This window comes from Pan troglodytes, chromosome 11 (assembly GCF_028858775.2).
Source record: "Pan troglodytes isolate AG18354 chromosome 11, NHGRI_mPanTro3-v2.0_pri, whole genome shotgun sequence".
In the NCBI taxonomy this organism is placed as follows: Eukaryota; Metazoa; Chordata; class Mammalia; order Primates; family Hominidae; genus Pan; species Pan troglodytes.
Genome location: NC_072409.2, coordinates 15,363,132 through 15,380,688, shown reverse-complemented (window position 1 = coordinate 15,380,688; position 17,557 = coordinate 15,363,132). Strand labels below are relative to the sequence as shown.

At 38.9% G+C, this 17,557-nt stretch overlaps 1 protein-coding gene across 12 annotated transcripts in view; it reads left to right on the top strand.

The window, feature by feature from the left end:
- Positions 1-17,557, top strand: part of RABGAP1 (RAB GTPase activating protein 1) — a 165,839-nt gene that overhangs the window by 131,248 nt on the left and 17,034 nt on the right. For 10 of the 12 annotated variants that reach the window (XM_009457251.4, XM_520242.8, XM_016961614.4 and 7 more), the window contains 5 exons: positions 238-312; positions 3,433-3,558; positions 4,165-4,308; positions 6,128-6,169; positions 6,517-6,645. In XM_009457251.4, coding sequence (XP_009455526.1) covers positions 238-312; positions 3,433-3,558; positions 4,165-4,308; positions 6,128-6,169; positions 6,517-6,645 — 516 coding nt within the window. The remainder of the gene's footprint in view (positions 1-237; positions 313-3,432; positions 3,559-4,164; positions 4,309-6,127; positions 6,170-6,516; positions 6,646-17,557) is intronic. The other 2 variants (XM_063788342.1, XM_063788345.1) reach the window with 1 other exon arrangement.

Below are 17,557 nucleotides of genomic sequence, written 5' to 3'. Positions count from 1 at the left end.
TTTTTGCTTAATCTTCCCTACTCCTTCGCCACAGGAAATGCAGTGGTGATAGCTGTATTCATTGTAAAGAAAAAGTTAAGATTGGAGAGAAGTATTGGCACCACTTACTGTCTGTCAAAATGCTGTCCCAGTGTGGGTAGCATCCTCCAGGGTTCTGTATTCAAGGTCCTATAGTGCCACCATGGCCCACAAGTGGCTACATTCATTTACATTTCCTCTGTGTGTTTTATTTTCCAGGCTTATTCTGTGTATGATGAAGAGATTGGTTATTGCCAGGGCCAGTCATTTCTTGCTGCTGTCCTCCTTCTCCATGTGAGTAATTAGGTCTCTGTTATGACTTAACACATGGCCTCCCTCAGCTTATACTAACCTTAGGCTTGAGCATGGTTTTATATTGGGTTTGGACAGACTCTTAAGGCATGAATTTTAACGCCTATAGCTGGAAACTTTTTCCTTAAATTAACTTAATGTCATTGTGGAGGAGATATATGATGAGAATAAACGGCAATGTTGAAAACTAGTACAGGGGTAGACTTCCTTTTTATTAATAGGATGATTGGAGAGACTTTAATGTTGGTTGAACTCTTGGGGACGTTTTTTCTTCTGTAAAGTAGCCGCTGTCATTAATACTTGTTTTGAGATTTAGGTATTGGGGTAGGAGGAAGGCGGAAAAGTTGGTTTTCTTTTAGTACCATTTTATTCATTCATTGGCTTAGCAAACACCTTTGCCCTCCACCTTTTTTATTTTCTTTCAAATCCACAGAAAACTCTAAACAGTGTTAAGGTGAACAGTCTTTATCTAGTTTACCAATTAATATTTTCCACACTGCTTTTTCTGTTTGTCTCCCTCTGCATCTCTCTTTTTCTCTTTTCTGCATAAACACACATTTTCTTTTTTACTTAAATTTTTTTTTGAAATTGTTCTTGAAAGTAAATAACAAACATCAAGAGTTCTAAATACTTGATCATATATATGCCTTCTGGGAGCACAGAATTCTGTATCATAATCATAATACCATGATCACATCCAAGAAATTCCACATTGATTCAGTAATGTCTGATACACAATACACATTCAATTTTCTCCCAATTGTCTACTCCATAGAATCTAGCTTTTTTTCTAATCAAGATCTAATGAAGATTCAAATATTGAATTGTCATTTCTCTTTATTCTTTTACTCTAAATTACTCCTTTGCCTTTTTTTGTGTTTCATGCCATTGATAGTTTTGAAAAATTCAGACAAATTGTCATATAAAATGTCCCACAGTCTTGATTTGTCTCATTTTCTCATGATTCAGTTTAAAATGCTTGGCAAGAATACCACACAGGTGATGTCAGCAAAGAGTTTTGAGTACCTGTTATGATCTGTACTGTGCTGAAGATCAGAGGTAAATAAGAGACATGGTCTCAATCCTCGTGGATACAGAGCTTGTGAATCCAACTAGCTTTAAGCAAATAATCACACAAGTATATCATTTATTACTTTCAGTGGTGCTATTAAGGTATAATAAAAAGTTTGGTGTAAGATTGTAACAAGGGAGTCTTACTTAGATTAAAGGCTTCTCAGGGGAAGTGACCTGTAAGGAGCAGCCTGGAAAATGATAAGGGATATCATTTTCTTTTGTACTTTTCTGTGTTAACTTTTCAAAATGTTGTTATGAAAATAATACATCTATTTGAAAAGGGAGTAGAGAATAGAGTATTAATGGGAAAGTGAATGGTACAGTATACAGAAGTCCTAAATTGGGGAAACACTTGGTGTATGGGAGGAACTGAAAGGAGGACAGTGTGACTGGAGTATCCTGAGTGACTGGGAGTTGAGGAGAGAGCTAGGGAGAGCTTTGAAGCCCAGATTAGGAGTCTGAATCTTGCTTTTCTAAGCAACAGGTATTCAAGGGTATTAAGCCATTTTGTGTAGATTGCAATACAAGTTTGAGTATCCCTTATTTGAAATGCTTGGGACCGGAAGTGTTGTGGATTTTGGATTTTGGAATATTTGCATTATACCGGTTGAGCATCCCAAATCCAAAAATCCAAAGTGTTCCAATGAGCATTTCCTTTTAGCATCATGTCAGTGTTTAAAAAGTTTCAGATTTTGGAGCATTTTGTATTTTCAGATATGGGTTGCTCAACCTGTACAAGTAAAACAAAAACCACTTTGGTTTTTCTTAACTGAACCCAGCTTGTTGCTATTGGTAGTCATGTAAAAATATGATAAAGCTATGACATGAATAAAGAGGTTGACTTTTTATTTTGTTTTGTTGTTTTAATGAGACTTTATATCTCAAAGTCCCACAAGCCTGGGTGATTTATCTTCGTTCTCACCTTCAGTTCAAGGACATTTATCCCCTTGAAAATGGGTTTTCCAATCAGACCCTCCATGTCTTGTTTTGAACTCTTGCTGCTTGCCAGAGTGTTATAAGTGCTTGTTTAGAGTGAGGGGAGATGGGCTACTTAGCATCAGAATCACCACTGTGGGTTAGGCCACATCTCCTTGCATGTGGCAAAGTGAAGTTGCCTTCCATGACAAAGACTTCAAAGATCTGGGCTTTTGCCCCAGATACTCTTAACTTTCCAGTAATGATCTGCTATGCTTTTCTCACTTATTACTTAATCTGATTTGCTCTTTAGTTCTGCTTTCTTCTCAGTGATTTCTGTGCTCAGCCCGCCTCCATCATCTTGTTCCATAGAAGCCTGCCCACCTTCTTGACTTTTTTGAAGGCTTGCTACATTCACACCAATCCTTAAATAACATTTCCAGTGCTTCTTTTTTCTCTTTTGAAAATATCTTGCCAAGTTCTCAGGGAAATAATTATCCATAAAACTATGGAAAATGTAGGTATTATTATAAATGTAAATAGAAGTGAAGGAGGCTTTTGTAGTACTTTAAGCATTACTGCAAGCCTTAGAATATGTAAGGTTCTTCTAAAACAAGCTATATTTTTAACAGCGAGGAAGAAAAACAATTTTGCTAGAATGAAATAGCAGCTAAGGGAGGAAAAATGGTTAAACAGAGGTCCCAGGATTTGGGAAAGATGACACCTACACTGTATATCAGCCTATTTCTGCTCAGCTCAAATTCTGTCCTTTCTACAAAGTCTGTTTCTGACTGCCTTAGGCAGATACAGGCCTTCCTGTTCTTGTATTATCACTGATGTCTAATTCCTATTACAGTTATTTTAATACTGGCTGTGTGAGAGACTCCTTGAGGACAGGAACCATGCTGACAAAGAGTAGTCATTGTTAACTATTCCTTGTCTGAGTGAATAAATGTTTTAAACACAACCTTAGGCCTGAGTTTCTGCATAGCACTAAATTTTCTGGTAAGGCAATAATATAAAGCTGGATTTAATATCCTGAGAAAACTTCTGTATGTTTTGTGATTCCCCACCGCCATCCTCCCTACCCAACAACTTGCCTATCTGTTACAGATGCCTGAAGAACAGGCATTCAGTGTTCTGGTCAAGATCATGTTTGACTATGGGCTCAGGGAACTTTTCAAGCAAAACTTTGAAGATTTGCATTGCAAATTTTACCAGTTGGAGCGCCTCATGCAGGTAAAAAGAGAAACCAGCTTGTGTTTGACAAAAAGAGTACAGGACTAAGGAGCACCAAATTGAGGAAATGGTGCCAGGGAGCATTGGTAATTGCCTTAGCGATCCGTGGCTAAGGATGGGTTTCATTTTTATCCTTTATCACTATGTGATTATGATGCAAAGATTAACAAAGTGTTAAACTTTCACACCTCATGGATGTGAGCTGATAAACTCCCAAAAGATCAGATGACTTTGTAGGGGTCTTTTCCACAGCTAACTCAGTCAAGAAGTACTCCCCAAGGCTCTGAAGCTGACTGGTTAGGAATCTCATAACAAAAGTGAAACAAACTTTCCCAAATGTTTTTTACTTTGGAGAGAAAAGCAGGCTTTCCAAATACTTGTCACCATTTTGGGGATTCCTCTTTCTTTAGAACTAGTTTGTGGTCTGGAAAAAAGAGTTGAGTGCCAGCTTAATACCAGATGATAAGTGTTCTAAGCACTTTGAAGATCTTTAGAAAAACACAAGTATTTTACTTTTTTGGCCTATTCCTGGTAGATTTATGAGCCTCCTTAGTGGGAATTGGACAGATGCATATGTGCCCAGAACTAATTGGTTTGCTATTTCAGGAATACATTCCTGACCTGTACAACCACTTCCTGGATATAAGCCTTGAAGCGCACATGTATGCCTCCCAGTGGTTTCTTACTCTTTTCACTGCAAAATTCCCTCTCTACATGGTCTTCCATATCATCGACCTGCTTTTATGTGAGGTATGTATCAGAGGCCACAGCACTTTGGCTTTTGTTTGCAGTGTACTTGAGGAGAACAGATTCTGTTTTGAGTGTCAGCTCTGTCAAAACAGAATTGGTCTCCTTAATTATTTTATTTTATTGCTAGGAAATCTAGGTTTAAGTGACTTCCTTGGACTAAAGCTAATGATCGTATTTGTTAAAGGTGTACTCTGAAAAGACGTACTGAATTAGACATTTGTATTAGTTCATATTAGATTTGGCTGTATTGAATGAAGAAACCCAAAGTAACAGTGATTTTAAAAAATAGCTTTTTGCTCTCTTGTGAAAAAAAGTCAATGTTGGCAGTAGCGTGCCTTCCCCTCACTCTGGCTGTTAGCCGTATGGAGGAGTAGCACACCAGCCATTATATCATATTCAAGCCAGGAGGATTAGAGGATGGGAGAGGGTGCCTCCTCTGTTTTCAAAAGAGACTTCCTGGAAGTTCCATCCAGTATTTCCACTTTATGGTCAGAACTTAGTTACATGACCACACCTAGCTGCAAGGGACACTTCTTAAAAAATAAGCTGAGCAGGAATTTGCTAAAAATTAGAGATTTATTACTAAAGAGAAAATAAGATATTAGAGTAAATAACAGTCTTTGCCATGACGTAATTTTGGATTTTGTGTGGTGTGTTTAAGAAAAACATAATTATAAAAATAATATATGTTTATAGAAAATATAAGTAAAAATAATTTAAAATACTACAAATCCCACTGTCTATAGGTTACCTCCTTTAACAGTTTGGTTAAAAGTAGTATCCTTTCAGCCTTTTTTATGTGTTCATATATGTGTATGTATAATTACTATACAGAATAGTATGGTTTCCATATGGATGGAACACTATATATATTATGGTTCTCCTATGTGTATATTTAAAAATAAGATTGTTATTTATACTCTTTGGTATCCTCTTTTTAAATTTCATATACTTGAACATACACATCTGTACTATCCTTTTTAATTATGCTGTATTCAAAACATACAAAAATTCATAAAGAATTTGTATCTACCACTCAGCTTGAAATATTCTAAGAAACAGAAGAAATAAGTATTACCAAATATGCCATTTTTCTTAGTTGCTGCCAAGTATCCCATTATTTGGATGTGCTATACTTTATGTAACCAATTTCTAATCACAAACCTTTAAATTGTTTCTAGCTTTTTACTAGTATAAACAACCATCTGTTAAGTAGCTACTAAAGGCCAGGTGGCATGCTAAGTAATTTACATAAACTTTTCAGCTAATTATCTCACAAAACCCATAGGAGAGTATTAGTTATGGAAACTGAGGCCCAGCAGCTTAAGCAGTTTAACTTGATCAACAGATGTTAGTGCTTCCTCTCCTTTGTTCTTAGCCCCAGGATTTGCAGAATGGAGGGAGCCTTGAGCAGATTCAGTTCTGGAATATAGGGCTTATCGACAGAGTGGTTGCTGTGCATGGATTGGGACAGCACAAGATAAAGGAAAAGTTCCCCAGGAGTTATTTCCTGAGAGATCACAACTTTATGACTGATCCTTTGGTTTGGAAGCATGGAATGCTTTGGAAAAGCATTTCTTATTATTGAATATGAGAACAGGGCAAGAAAAGCTCTTCTCTCAGAAAAAGGGGAAGCTAGGTCTTTAAGCAGCTTTTCAATGGCCCTTTAGTTTTTATTTTTCAAGGTAGTTCTGAGATAATTCATTTCCTTCCTTAAGTTTTCACAATTACTTTAAAAATGTGGAGTATTCTGAGGACAAATAGCATAATAGTCGAGATATAAAAACTGACAGTGTTCTTTTTGTCTGTTCTCTTTCAGGGAATAAGTGTTATTTTTAATGTCGCCCTTGGATTATTAAAGGTACTCATTTATTTATTAGCTGAGTTATCTGTCATTCCCTGCTCTGCACTTGCAATACATTGGTTGTAGTCTCATTCTGAGCAGTCACTGTGCACTAGCATTACCCATGACAGTGGATGTATGCAGGTGGCTCTGACAAAAGCGAAGAAATATCTTCTGGGGATTATAAAAGTGCTGGAAATCTAGCATTACCCCTAACAGTGGATGTATGCAGGTCGCTCTGACAAAAGCTAAGAAGTATCTTCTGGGGATTGTAAAAGTGCTGAAAAGTGCTGAGAATATAAAAAACTTCTTGTGCATCCTTATAGCAACACATTTTTTCTATATGTGTTTGTATTTTCTTCAAGACTTCGAAAGATGACCTGCTGTTGACAGACTTTGAAGGTGCCTTGAAGTTCTTTAGGGTTCAGCTTCCTAAGAGATACCGCTCAGAAGAAAATGCAAAAAAACTAATGGAATTAGCCTGCAACATGAAGGTAAAATAATTTTGCATTAGTTAAGATTCTGTTTTTCACTTAGTGTCTCACTATTCCTGATCATTTATAATACATAATTATTTATGTATTATATTTATAATTTATAATACATATCAATGTTAACATTTATAATATATAAATAATATTAATGATGTTTTCTTCTGTATTATATAACTCTTAACCTTTTTTTCCCCAAAATACTTTCCTATATATTATAATCCTACGAATGAAATCTCGTTGTTCCCCCAGCCGCCAAACTATAGGAAGAGTATTAATATCCCTGTTTTGAAGACAAATCAAAACAAAAAGAGGTTGTAATTCCCTAGTCGTACACCTGGTTAGTGGCAGAATTCAGGTTTCAGGTTTCATGATTTCTTCTACTGTGCTGGTTTTTTGTTTTTGTTTTTGTTTTTCTTTTTTTTGAGACAAGGCTAGAGTGCAGTGGCACAATCATAGCTCATTGCAGCCTGGACCTCCCAGGCTCAAGCGGTCCTCTCACCTCAGCCTCCTGAGTAGCTGGGACTACAGGTATGTGCCACTACACCCAGCTAATTTTTAACTTTTTTTGTAGATTTAGGTTCTCACTATGTTGCCCAGGCTAGTCTCAAACTCCTAGGCTCAAGTTATCCTCCCACATTGGCCTCCTAAAGTGCTGGAATTACAGGAGTGAGCCACCACGCCTGGCCTTAACTTTCAACATTTGTTCTGGTCAGAAGTTCCCTAAAACGAAGCTAATAATACATGAAGAAAACTCAGTTTTATCACTTCAAGTGGCATTTGTGATTCGCACAATTTTTTTGAAAGTAAAAAGGTATAGGATCTTCTTGTGTTCATGTTATCATAACATTGTATTGTATTGTATTGTATTGTATTGTATTTATTTTCTGTGGGGCTTTTTTTGAGACAGGGTCTCACTCTTGTTACCCAGGCTGGAGTGCAGTGGTGCAGTCACAGCTCACTGTAGCCTCAAACTCCCTGGACTCACTTATTTAGGGCTCAGTTTCTGCTTTTGTAAAATAATATTTTACTTCTCATTCTGGTTATGTGTCAGACTGAGCTAACTCAGATTACCCTTCTTTTAACACATAGAGAGGCTAAATAAAATATACCCCAAGAAATGTTTAAATGCCTGGAAGAACTTGAAATAGAAATGCACAGGTATTTAAAACAAAGTAGCTCAAATAGTGTGTGTAAACTGATATAACACATCTCAGGGGAGTATGGAACTATGTGTAGCTATTAGGGGTTTAATGCTCACACAGACATAGTGGATATGATTTTGGGCCTTTAGGAGGCAGCTGAAAAGTGAGGCCTTTGCATAAAGTTAGGACCTCTGAATGGCTCCCCTATCTGTTAAAGGAGGAATACAAAAACTACCTATTAGCCTGAGAAACAGTAGAAATCATAATATAAAGTGAATAGTGGATTAGAAAAAAAAAGGAAATAGAACTTCTGGTAATTAAAATAATCATCAGAGTTTACATTCTATTTAAAATGTTACATACTTCATAGGTATTACGGCTAACAGTTAATGATAGTTTACCATGTGCTTGGTACTATGGTTAAGTGCTTTTATATGTGGGGATTAGCGACGATATCGTATGTACAGTGTTTAACATAGTGCCTGGTAGTTAGTAAGGGTTCAAGAAATGATGGCTACAACTATAATTATTTCCTCCCTGATCGTTAAGTAGATAACAAACATTTTACAGTAATATTTTCAAAGAGAATAGGTTTGCACAAAGCATAGATAGAACCAAGTGAGTTCTGAGATTCTTTGAGTCACTCTTCCCACCTCAGCCTAGTTCAGCACACAAGAGGATGCTGCCTCTTTTTTGTTCATGATTTCTTTGCCTCCAAAATCCCCTTTCTCAGTGTCCCCATCTCAATTAGGGGTACCTGGTTGCTCAGGCCAAAAACCTTGCTGTCCTCTTGACTCCTCTCTTTCTCACACTCCACGTCTATGCTCGTCGTCAGAATATATCCTGACTCCGATCACCGCCACCTTCATTATTAACATCCTAATCTAACCACCATCATCCTTTCCTGTTTCCACAGTGGCTCCCTCCCTGGCTCTTCTCTATCGCATGTCTCCTTTGCTGAAAACTCACGTTTCCACCATCCAGAGGCATCCTGCATTCAATTTTGCTCCTTTTCTTTCCAAATGTTTTTTATGCGTTCTTAAATAATTGAGTTCATACAGTCAGTATCATTTTTCTTCCTGTTTCATGCAATTACACGGATTTTCCTCACTGAGATATTGTGTGTAAATAATCAGTTGTAAATGGTTATATAATTCCTCTGCTTGAATTTGCCTCACTGTGCTACAGTTTATTTAACTGTGCCCCCTTGTTTGTTTCTTTTTTAAATTTGTTTGCTTTTGTTGTTGTTTGTTGTTTGTTTTTTTGTTTTTTTTTTTTGCGACAGGGTCTCGCTTTGTCACCCAGGCCGGAGTGCAGTGGCACAATCTCAGCTCACTGCAACCTCCGCCTCCCGGGTTCAAGTAATTCTCCTGTTTCAACCTCCCAAGTAACTGAGATTACAGGTGCACCACCATGCCCAGCCACTTTTTTGTATTTTTAGTAGAGACAGCGTTTCGCCATGTTGGCCAGGCTGGTCTCAAATTCCTGACCTCAAGTGGTCCACCCGCCTCAGCCTCCCAGAGTGCTGGGATTACAGGTGTGAGCCACCACACCCGGCCCGCCACTCTTGTAAATTTTTGTTGTTGTGATGTGACCGGTTTTATACATAAAGATTCATTGGATTTTAGAGTTTTTCCTTAAACTCTGATTCTTTCTCCTACTACGTTTCCCCCTTCTCCTTCCAATTCAGACACGCTGGCCTCCTTGCTGTTCTCAAACCTTTGCACTGGTCAGTCTCTCTGCTTGTAATGTTCTCCTGAATGTCTGCATGGCTTCACTGTCCCCTCATCCAGTCTTCGGCTCATATATCCACAGCTTCTCAAATTGCAGTATCTAAAGTAGCAGCTCCCCCAACCTTTATGCCATTACGTCCTTATCCTGTCTTATTTTTCCCTACTGGAATGGAGGCTGTGCAGCAGAAGAGACAATCTCTTTGGCTTACTGCTGAATCCACAGTACCAGGAACAGGATCTCGCTTATAAATATTGATTGAATAAGTGAATGAATAAATACACTGTTGAGTGTCTACCATGTGTTTTACAAAGAAGAGTTAACATGGATTTGGGCAAAGCTTAATAGTTTCCAGCCAGAAGTTTTACCTTTTGGATTCCCATTAGCTTGAAACACTTTAATAATATATGGATCCTTTATTTCCATATATGGAAAGGTGGGGAAAGTCCAGATAGGAGGTATCTAATGTCTTTTTTTTTCTTGCCTATGCCTTCAATGAGTTAAGTCTGACAAGGCTGCCTTCAGTGTGTCTGCACAGCACATATATTTTGTGCTTAGATATATAATTCCTTCTAGACCTGGAGAACTTTGCATGTTTGGGGTACACTTTGGATGTTTCCCCCTATTTGCACATGATTTCAGGTGAGATAATAGTTTTTCTTGAAATCGGCTCATAGCCTGAAAAGAGTACAGATTCACCAGAACATAAGAGAATGGGATTTTTCTGCCAGAAGGTGAGCTATGGTATGTACAGTTTAGTTAGTGATGATTTGTTGTCTTCTGGCAGCTATACTTAATACCAAAAAATTTTAAGAGAGATACACACTATAGTTGAACCTGTTATGGGCAAAGTGATAATTCAGTGGTAACTTGCCAGTTCAAAATTAGGAAGTCATTGGCAAGTGCATCCTGAGCCCTGCATTCTGTGGCTTGCGTGAGGTATGAGTACACATGAGGATCTGTGGTTTGAGCCCATCAGACCTCGAAAGGGTGGTTCATGATATGTGGTTCCAAAAGCTTGTTTGGAAACAAGCTTTTGAACTTTTTCGTGTGGAATTTACAAAGGTAACTTTTGCTCTGCAACTCACTGAAATCCCTTTCCATTATTTTTTAAATGTTTGTAAATTGTGGCTTGGTTTACTCAGTTGTACAGTTGACCTTTGAACAACATGGTATGAACCGCATGGGTCCGCTTATATGTGGATTTTTTTCAGTAAAAGTTATACCAACTATGCCTCCTGTCTCCCCTTATACCTCTGCCTCCTCCACTTCTGCCTCTGCTACCTTTGAGACAGAAAGACCAACCCCTCTTCCTCCTCCTCCTCAGCCTACCCATCATGAGGACAACCAGGATGAAGACCTTTATGATGATCCACTTCCACTCAGTGAATAGTAAATATATTTTCTCTTCCTTACGATTTTCTTAATATTTTCTCTAGCTTGTTATATTGTAGGAATTCAGTACATAATACCTATAATGTACAAAATATGTATTAATTGACTTTATGTTTTCAGTATGGCTTCTGGTAAATAGTAAGCCATTAGTAAGTAAATTCTGGGGGAGTCAGAAGTTACACGTGGATTTTCAGGTGCGCAGGGCATCAGTGCCCCTAACTCGTGTTGTTCAAGGGTTAACTTACTTCCTGATAATCAAGGTGAGAATTGGAAATATTTTGCCTCACATGCCAGTCTAGGAAAAAGATAGCTACTTTTGTTGTCATTGTTGTGATATTTGGTCTTTTGAGAAGGGTCTTGCTCTGTCACCCTGGCTGGAATGTAGCGGCACAATCATGGCTCACTGCAGCCTCAACCTCCCAGACTCAAACGATCCTCCCATGTCAGCCTCTCAAGTAGCTGCGAGTACAGGCATGCGCCACCATTTCCTGGCTAATTTTTTTTTTTTATTTTGTGTAGAGACAAGGTCTCTGTGTTGCCCAGGCTGGTCTCGAACTCCTGGACTCAAGTGATCAACCCACCTCTCCCTCCCAAAGTGCTGGGATTACAGGTGTGCGCCACTGCGCCGACCATTGTTGTGTTTTAATATTATGATATTGTTGTAATTTGTAGTATTGATATAGTTCTTAAAAGCATCTTATTTCTTCATCACAATACCCTGTGAGATACAATAGGGCACATCAAGTGACTTACCCAAGTCATACCAGCTGTATAGTGACAGAGCACCCTAGTAGAACTGAGGCCTCTGACTCTTATGTTCCCAATGCTTTCCAACCCATTCCACTGTCTCTTACCATTGGGAAGGTTCAAGAATTAAATTTGGTGTGGCAGTATCTGAAATGGCCACAAGATGGGTGTGTTGCTCAAAAATGTCTATATTCTTCTCGGTCCCCTTGGAAATTTTTTTTTTTTCTTTATAAATCTTTGTCTGTCTCTGTCCTTAACTTGCCTCTCTCTACTTTTGTCTTTTTCAGGCCTTTTACTTCTCCTATTCTCCCTCTTTCTCCTTAAAGTGAACTTATTATGGAACTGAAATGTTTTACTTATTTCTTGAGGAGTTTAGATCCCCTGCTCCTAATCTAAAATTTAACAGTGTACCTCAGAACTCATTTAGCTATCCATTGAACTTCTCCCGCTTTATGGGTCAGTGACCTGAGATAGAAAAATTGTTCCACTTCTGATAGAGGATCTAAAAGGAATTCCATTCTAAATAGATTATTCTAGAAGATCATTTATGGACCTGGGAGCCCCACAGCCCTTTCATACAACTGGACCTTGCATAGTCTTTAGAGGGGAATATTGAAAGGTCTTTTAGATTTTTGATTCAAGAAATATGTGAGGGAAGCTCTTTCTTCATGTCTGTATAGGCATTTTTGAGAACAAGTGAGACATATGAGGCTAGTTTAGAAGACCCAAGAATCATGCTCTAAGAGATGGCCCAGTGAGTTTCCTAGATTAGACCTGAGGACTTGGCCATTTTGCCATAGAATCCTGCTTAAGGTGAAATGGAATTGCTGAACCATTGCTTCATTTGAACGTGTCATTTTAAACACAACATGAATGTGCCAGACTTCAAACTACTTGTAAGAAAAGATACTAGTACAAAAACCAAATAGCAGTGTCTCCAAATTAATATAATTCTTAACCATTTGCTATTTGGAGAAACAGAAAACTCTTCAGCATTTGCCCTTGGGGGATATTTTTATTCCAGAGCTTAAAAACAACACTAGTTTGAACTTCATTCTCTGTTCAAATTGTTTGTGTAGTTAGTATGTATTAGATTTAAGCTCTCTGAGGGCAGCGACTTCATCCGTCTTGTTTGTTGATGGATTCGCAGAATCATACACAGTGCTCTCATATAGTGAAATAATCCTCACAGTGACCATATGAGGGCCTTTTAGGGATGTGCATACTGAGACATAGAGAATTGATGTAAACTCTCAAAGGATATAAAGTTAGTAACTAATGGAGTTGGGATTAGATCCCAAGAGTTTCAGACTCTGAAGTCAATTCTTATGGGCATTCTGCTTTACTGTAAATGATGGATTGAATGAATGGGACAGGAGCCATTTGTGTGTTATCCCTTTTTAGTGATGTTAGTAATGTAATCTCAATCTCTGTGTCAGAGTTGAAACTTATTCTCTATACACTACACAAAGTTCAGCTTTCCTTATAACTAGACCAGACTGTAGTTTTATTTCTTTGCTTGTTCCTACCTTTTAGAATCAGATTTTATGAGGAAACTTCTGAATGGGTGCTCTCTCTGTAATGAACCCTAAATTTTGCCAGTTGTTGCAAGGGTAGCAGTGGGCACTGCCTTCTTTTAATAAGCTGGTCTCCCTTAGTCCTTATCTGTTTGGGTTCTCTGCTACTAATTTGCTTCTTCCATTTTAGAAAAACACTCTGGTGGTAGAACCAGAATACCTAATTGTACTTAGTGATCTTTGAAGGAGTTTGAGTATTAACTGTTTGAACAAATTAAATAAAAAGGCTCAGAAATTAAATAGAATGTTTATTTCCATTGGTGAAGAATGCAGACCTTCGAGACCCACAGACCTTGGCTTTTATCCTGGCTCCGCCTCTGCTGTGTGACCCCAGGGTAGGTTAACATCGCAGGGTTGTGACAGAATAAGATGATGCCTTTAAAGTGGCTGCTGCTTGCATCCCTCAAATACGAGTGTTCTTCTGGCCTGCCCTGTTTTGACCTTTGCCCAGGCATCCAGAGTACTTTCCTTAAGTCAGTTCAAGTCAACAAACGCTTGTAGATTTTCTTATGTGTTCAGCACTGAGCAGGCCACAGAGATAAATAAGAAACAGGAATCACCCCAAACTTGCATTCTTATGCTGGCATTGCCACTTAACACTGGGTCCTTAACTTTGGACAAGTCACCTATCTATGATACGGTATGATGTGAGCCATCTGTGATATGATAAGTATCACCTGTGATATGATCTATGATAGAGTAAAATGAGGGAGATAATCCCTGCTCTACTCATCTCAATAAGTTGTTTTGAGAAGTAAATAAAATAGTAGATATGTAGGCATCTTGTTATCTTGAAAGTCCTGAGTAAATCTCAGGTTCTTTTTATCAGTAACTAAAAATCAGTCCCTGTCCTGAGCATTAAACAGGAAGATAGACTTGTGTCAGATTTCTTTATTTAGCTTTCTGATAGTCCTACCACATGAAGCAATGAAGACTTTGGAGTCAGGATCTCCTTAATGTACCAGACTCTTTCTTACCCCCCACTGTCTACCCACTCACCCAACAACATGCTTCTCTCTCGCCATGCAGAGCTACTAATGTTCAACCTCCCACTTCACTGGATTCCCTATGACTCCAGCTCAGCAGAGATTCTGATTTTGGCCACACTTTTTTAAGCCAAACTTTGAAAGCAGCTCCACTTCCAGAGGGTAGCCTGTTTCATGCTTTTCTGTGTTAAATTGACTTTGTTTAAAATGGCTCTTTGTTTGCAGCACATGTTCAGAGTTGTAGCTGTGTCTCTTGATTCAGGACGGGATGCCAGGTAATAACGACAAATAGTAGCTAAAATTTATTGAAAGTACTTCACTGTGTGCTAGGAACTTTTCTGAGGACTTTATATGTATTTGATGTTTTTTGATCTTCATAACAGTAGTCTTCATAAGGACTGTTAACGATTTTTACAGATGAGGAAATAGAGGCTTAAGATTAGGCAGCTTGCCCTTGGTCACACAGTAAGTCATTGGCAGAGCCAGGACTCCAGCCTTGGTCCGTTCCACCTGCACAGCCCGAGCTCTTAGTGGGCAGGTTGTACCACGTCGCGCCTGCCCAGGTGAGCAGCCACTCTCACTCTTTCTCCATGTGTGTTGCCCTTGCCATCCCTGTCTGTTCCAGGGGCTGATCAGAGACCAGCTTCCCCAAGGCAAGTGGCATAGATTTTAAGAAAGCACATTATCTAGTTCCTGTGACAGATTAATGACAAGTGAGTGACCAAAGGAGAGATGTTTTGGACTGAATTTGTGCTTCTATCAGAATAACAAACTGGCATGTATCAAGTCTTCCTTCTCTCTAATTTAAGGTTTCTTAACCTGGGACAATGGACAGGCCTCAGGGGGCCCATGAGCCCTCTGAAATGGTATGTAGAATGTTTTGATTGTGAAGGGAGAGGGGAAGTTGGCTTCTGTGCATTCTTTATTGGAGAGGAACCATGGCTCTCAGGAGACTTTCAAAGTAGTGCTATTTCTAACGGTGTTAAGAACCCCTGTGCTAATACAGTGGGGTATAAGGTTGGTTTTACCAACAAACCCAATCTTATGCTAAGTATTTGTTAAGCTTCTTTTCCCCCCACAAAGTATATTTAAACAGAACAAGGATTGAATTTCAAATTTAATTTTCTTTGAGGGCAAAAATACCTCTGTGTGAAGCTGTGATTTCCAAAGCCTTCTGATAGGAATCAGTGAACAGCGGGTATGATTCAGAGCTCTGAGTCTAAATCCATAGCTTCCCTTGCTTCCCGAATTCAATTAAAAGTTAAAAGTAAGAGAAAAAAATGAGTCTTGGACTTCTAAGTCTCTGTTCATTAAGTGTTTTCATGCTTATTGTGTGAAACGCATTAGGAATTTCACAATGAATAGGACTTCCTGCCCTCATGGAGTTTGTATGTTGGCACCTATATATATCTTTGTATTGCTAATGCCACTGCACATAGTAGTGCTTAACTATTGGTTAAATAAATGTCCCTGCTGCATCTTTATTAAGGTAAAAAGGAAGCCTTTGGCTTTGATTTGTTTAACATCCTATTTTTATGAGTCCCAACTACTTTCCAAGCATTGAGCACTGGAGATACAATAGTAAGCATAACAGATATGGTCTGTCTCCTGGTGGGAAGACAGACAATTAAGTAGAAACCTAAGTAATCGTGAGCTTGGATTGGTGCCATGGATGAATTGACTTGATGCTATGAGAATAGTTACATAACTGAAAGAACTGGCCTGACAGGACGAGAGTATGAGGGAAGGGTTTGCTAAAGAAGGGGTGTTGGAACTGCAATCCCAAAGGTGAATAGGAGTGAGCCAGGTATGAGGTTGTCCAGGCAGAAGGAACATGCTTGCATTGCATGTCCACTTTGGTTGCCATTTCCATTCAGAAGAAAAGTCAATGCAAGGAAAAGAGAGTCCTTTCTCAGTAATTCAGCAAGCATTTCTGGGTACTCGCTATACATGAACAGGGGACAACAATGAGTGAGAGACAGTTCTGGCCTGGAGAAGACATTCATAATGTCATAGGCAGGCTGGGAGGTGCTGGCCTCTCCCAGATATGGCCTCAAAAGGAGGCTTAAAATGCCCCTGCTGCTGCTGGCACCTTCTGGTTCCCCATTCGGGTTTCAGGCATCAGTCTTTATCTTGGAATTGGTGCCTCAGAGGCAGCCTAAACTAGTTGGGTTTGGTATGCAGCCACCCATGCTGCAAAAGTCAGCATCAGCCGTGAACCCATGAGAAGCTATGGTGTTTTTATTGATTTTGTGTTTGTGGTGAGTGTTTAAGGGAGAGAGGGAGGGTGGGAGGGAGAAAGAGAGAGACTGAGAAGAGGTGAGGGTGAAGACTGGGAAAAGACTGAGCTGGTGAAGAAGTCAGGACTCTGGACCAGCAAAGTCTGTGAAGACAGCAGAGCTTTGTGTACACCCGTTCCTGAGAGGTGACCCCTGAGGACTGATTCGGAAGTAAATGAAGACCATCAGCTAGAGAAACAAGCAGAGCTCTTAGAGAAACCCTGTATAATTATGAAAATGATACTTAAACAGCATTCTGTTTTTCCTAATTATAAAAATAATTCATACTCAATGCAGAATACTTGGAAGACATGGAAAAAATGAAAAGAAACACCCATATCCTATCATGAGAATGTAAGAAGCAAATGAGATGTTGGTCCGTGTAAAAGTTCTATTATTTACCAGGTACTTATCACACACCAACTCTTGTTCTATATGATACTGAGGTAGAATCAACCCTATTACTATGAGGGTGAGGCAGCTATAATAAGGGTTAATGAAATATAGAAGACATTGTTTTGTAATTAGCCTATTAAAACATATATCTATGGGGAAAAATGTTAATTCTTCCTTACCCCAGCAAAAGAATGAAAAGTTGAAGAAACTTGAAGATTTGTGAAAATGTTTTACAGGATTTGGTGTCAATTTGTTTTTTTTTTAATAAAGTGCCATGGGAGCCTCATAACCACTGCCCTTCCTCTCATTTATTCAGAATGCAAAAGCACTGGGATGAAGCGTTTGCTGTTCGCAGCCGCATTTATTTTCTGTTCCACTACTACTGATCTGTTAGGGTTGTCTATACACTTACTGATTGCATAGACATTTTACTTAGGTGCTTTCTTTGTGAGTCACTTAGGTACACAATAAAAGTTTACCCCAGCATTGGCCATAAACTGCAGAAGATCTCAGCTTAAAGATGTCCTGCTCCAGTTTGTGGCCTCACCCCAGGTGTTGAGTGAGCATCTTTCTGTAGAGGTCAGCTGGAGCAGAATGCTGTCTTCCTGGCTGTCTAACCTTGGGCAGCAGCCAGACTCCAGGAATAGAGCTCTGATTGA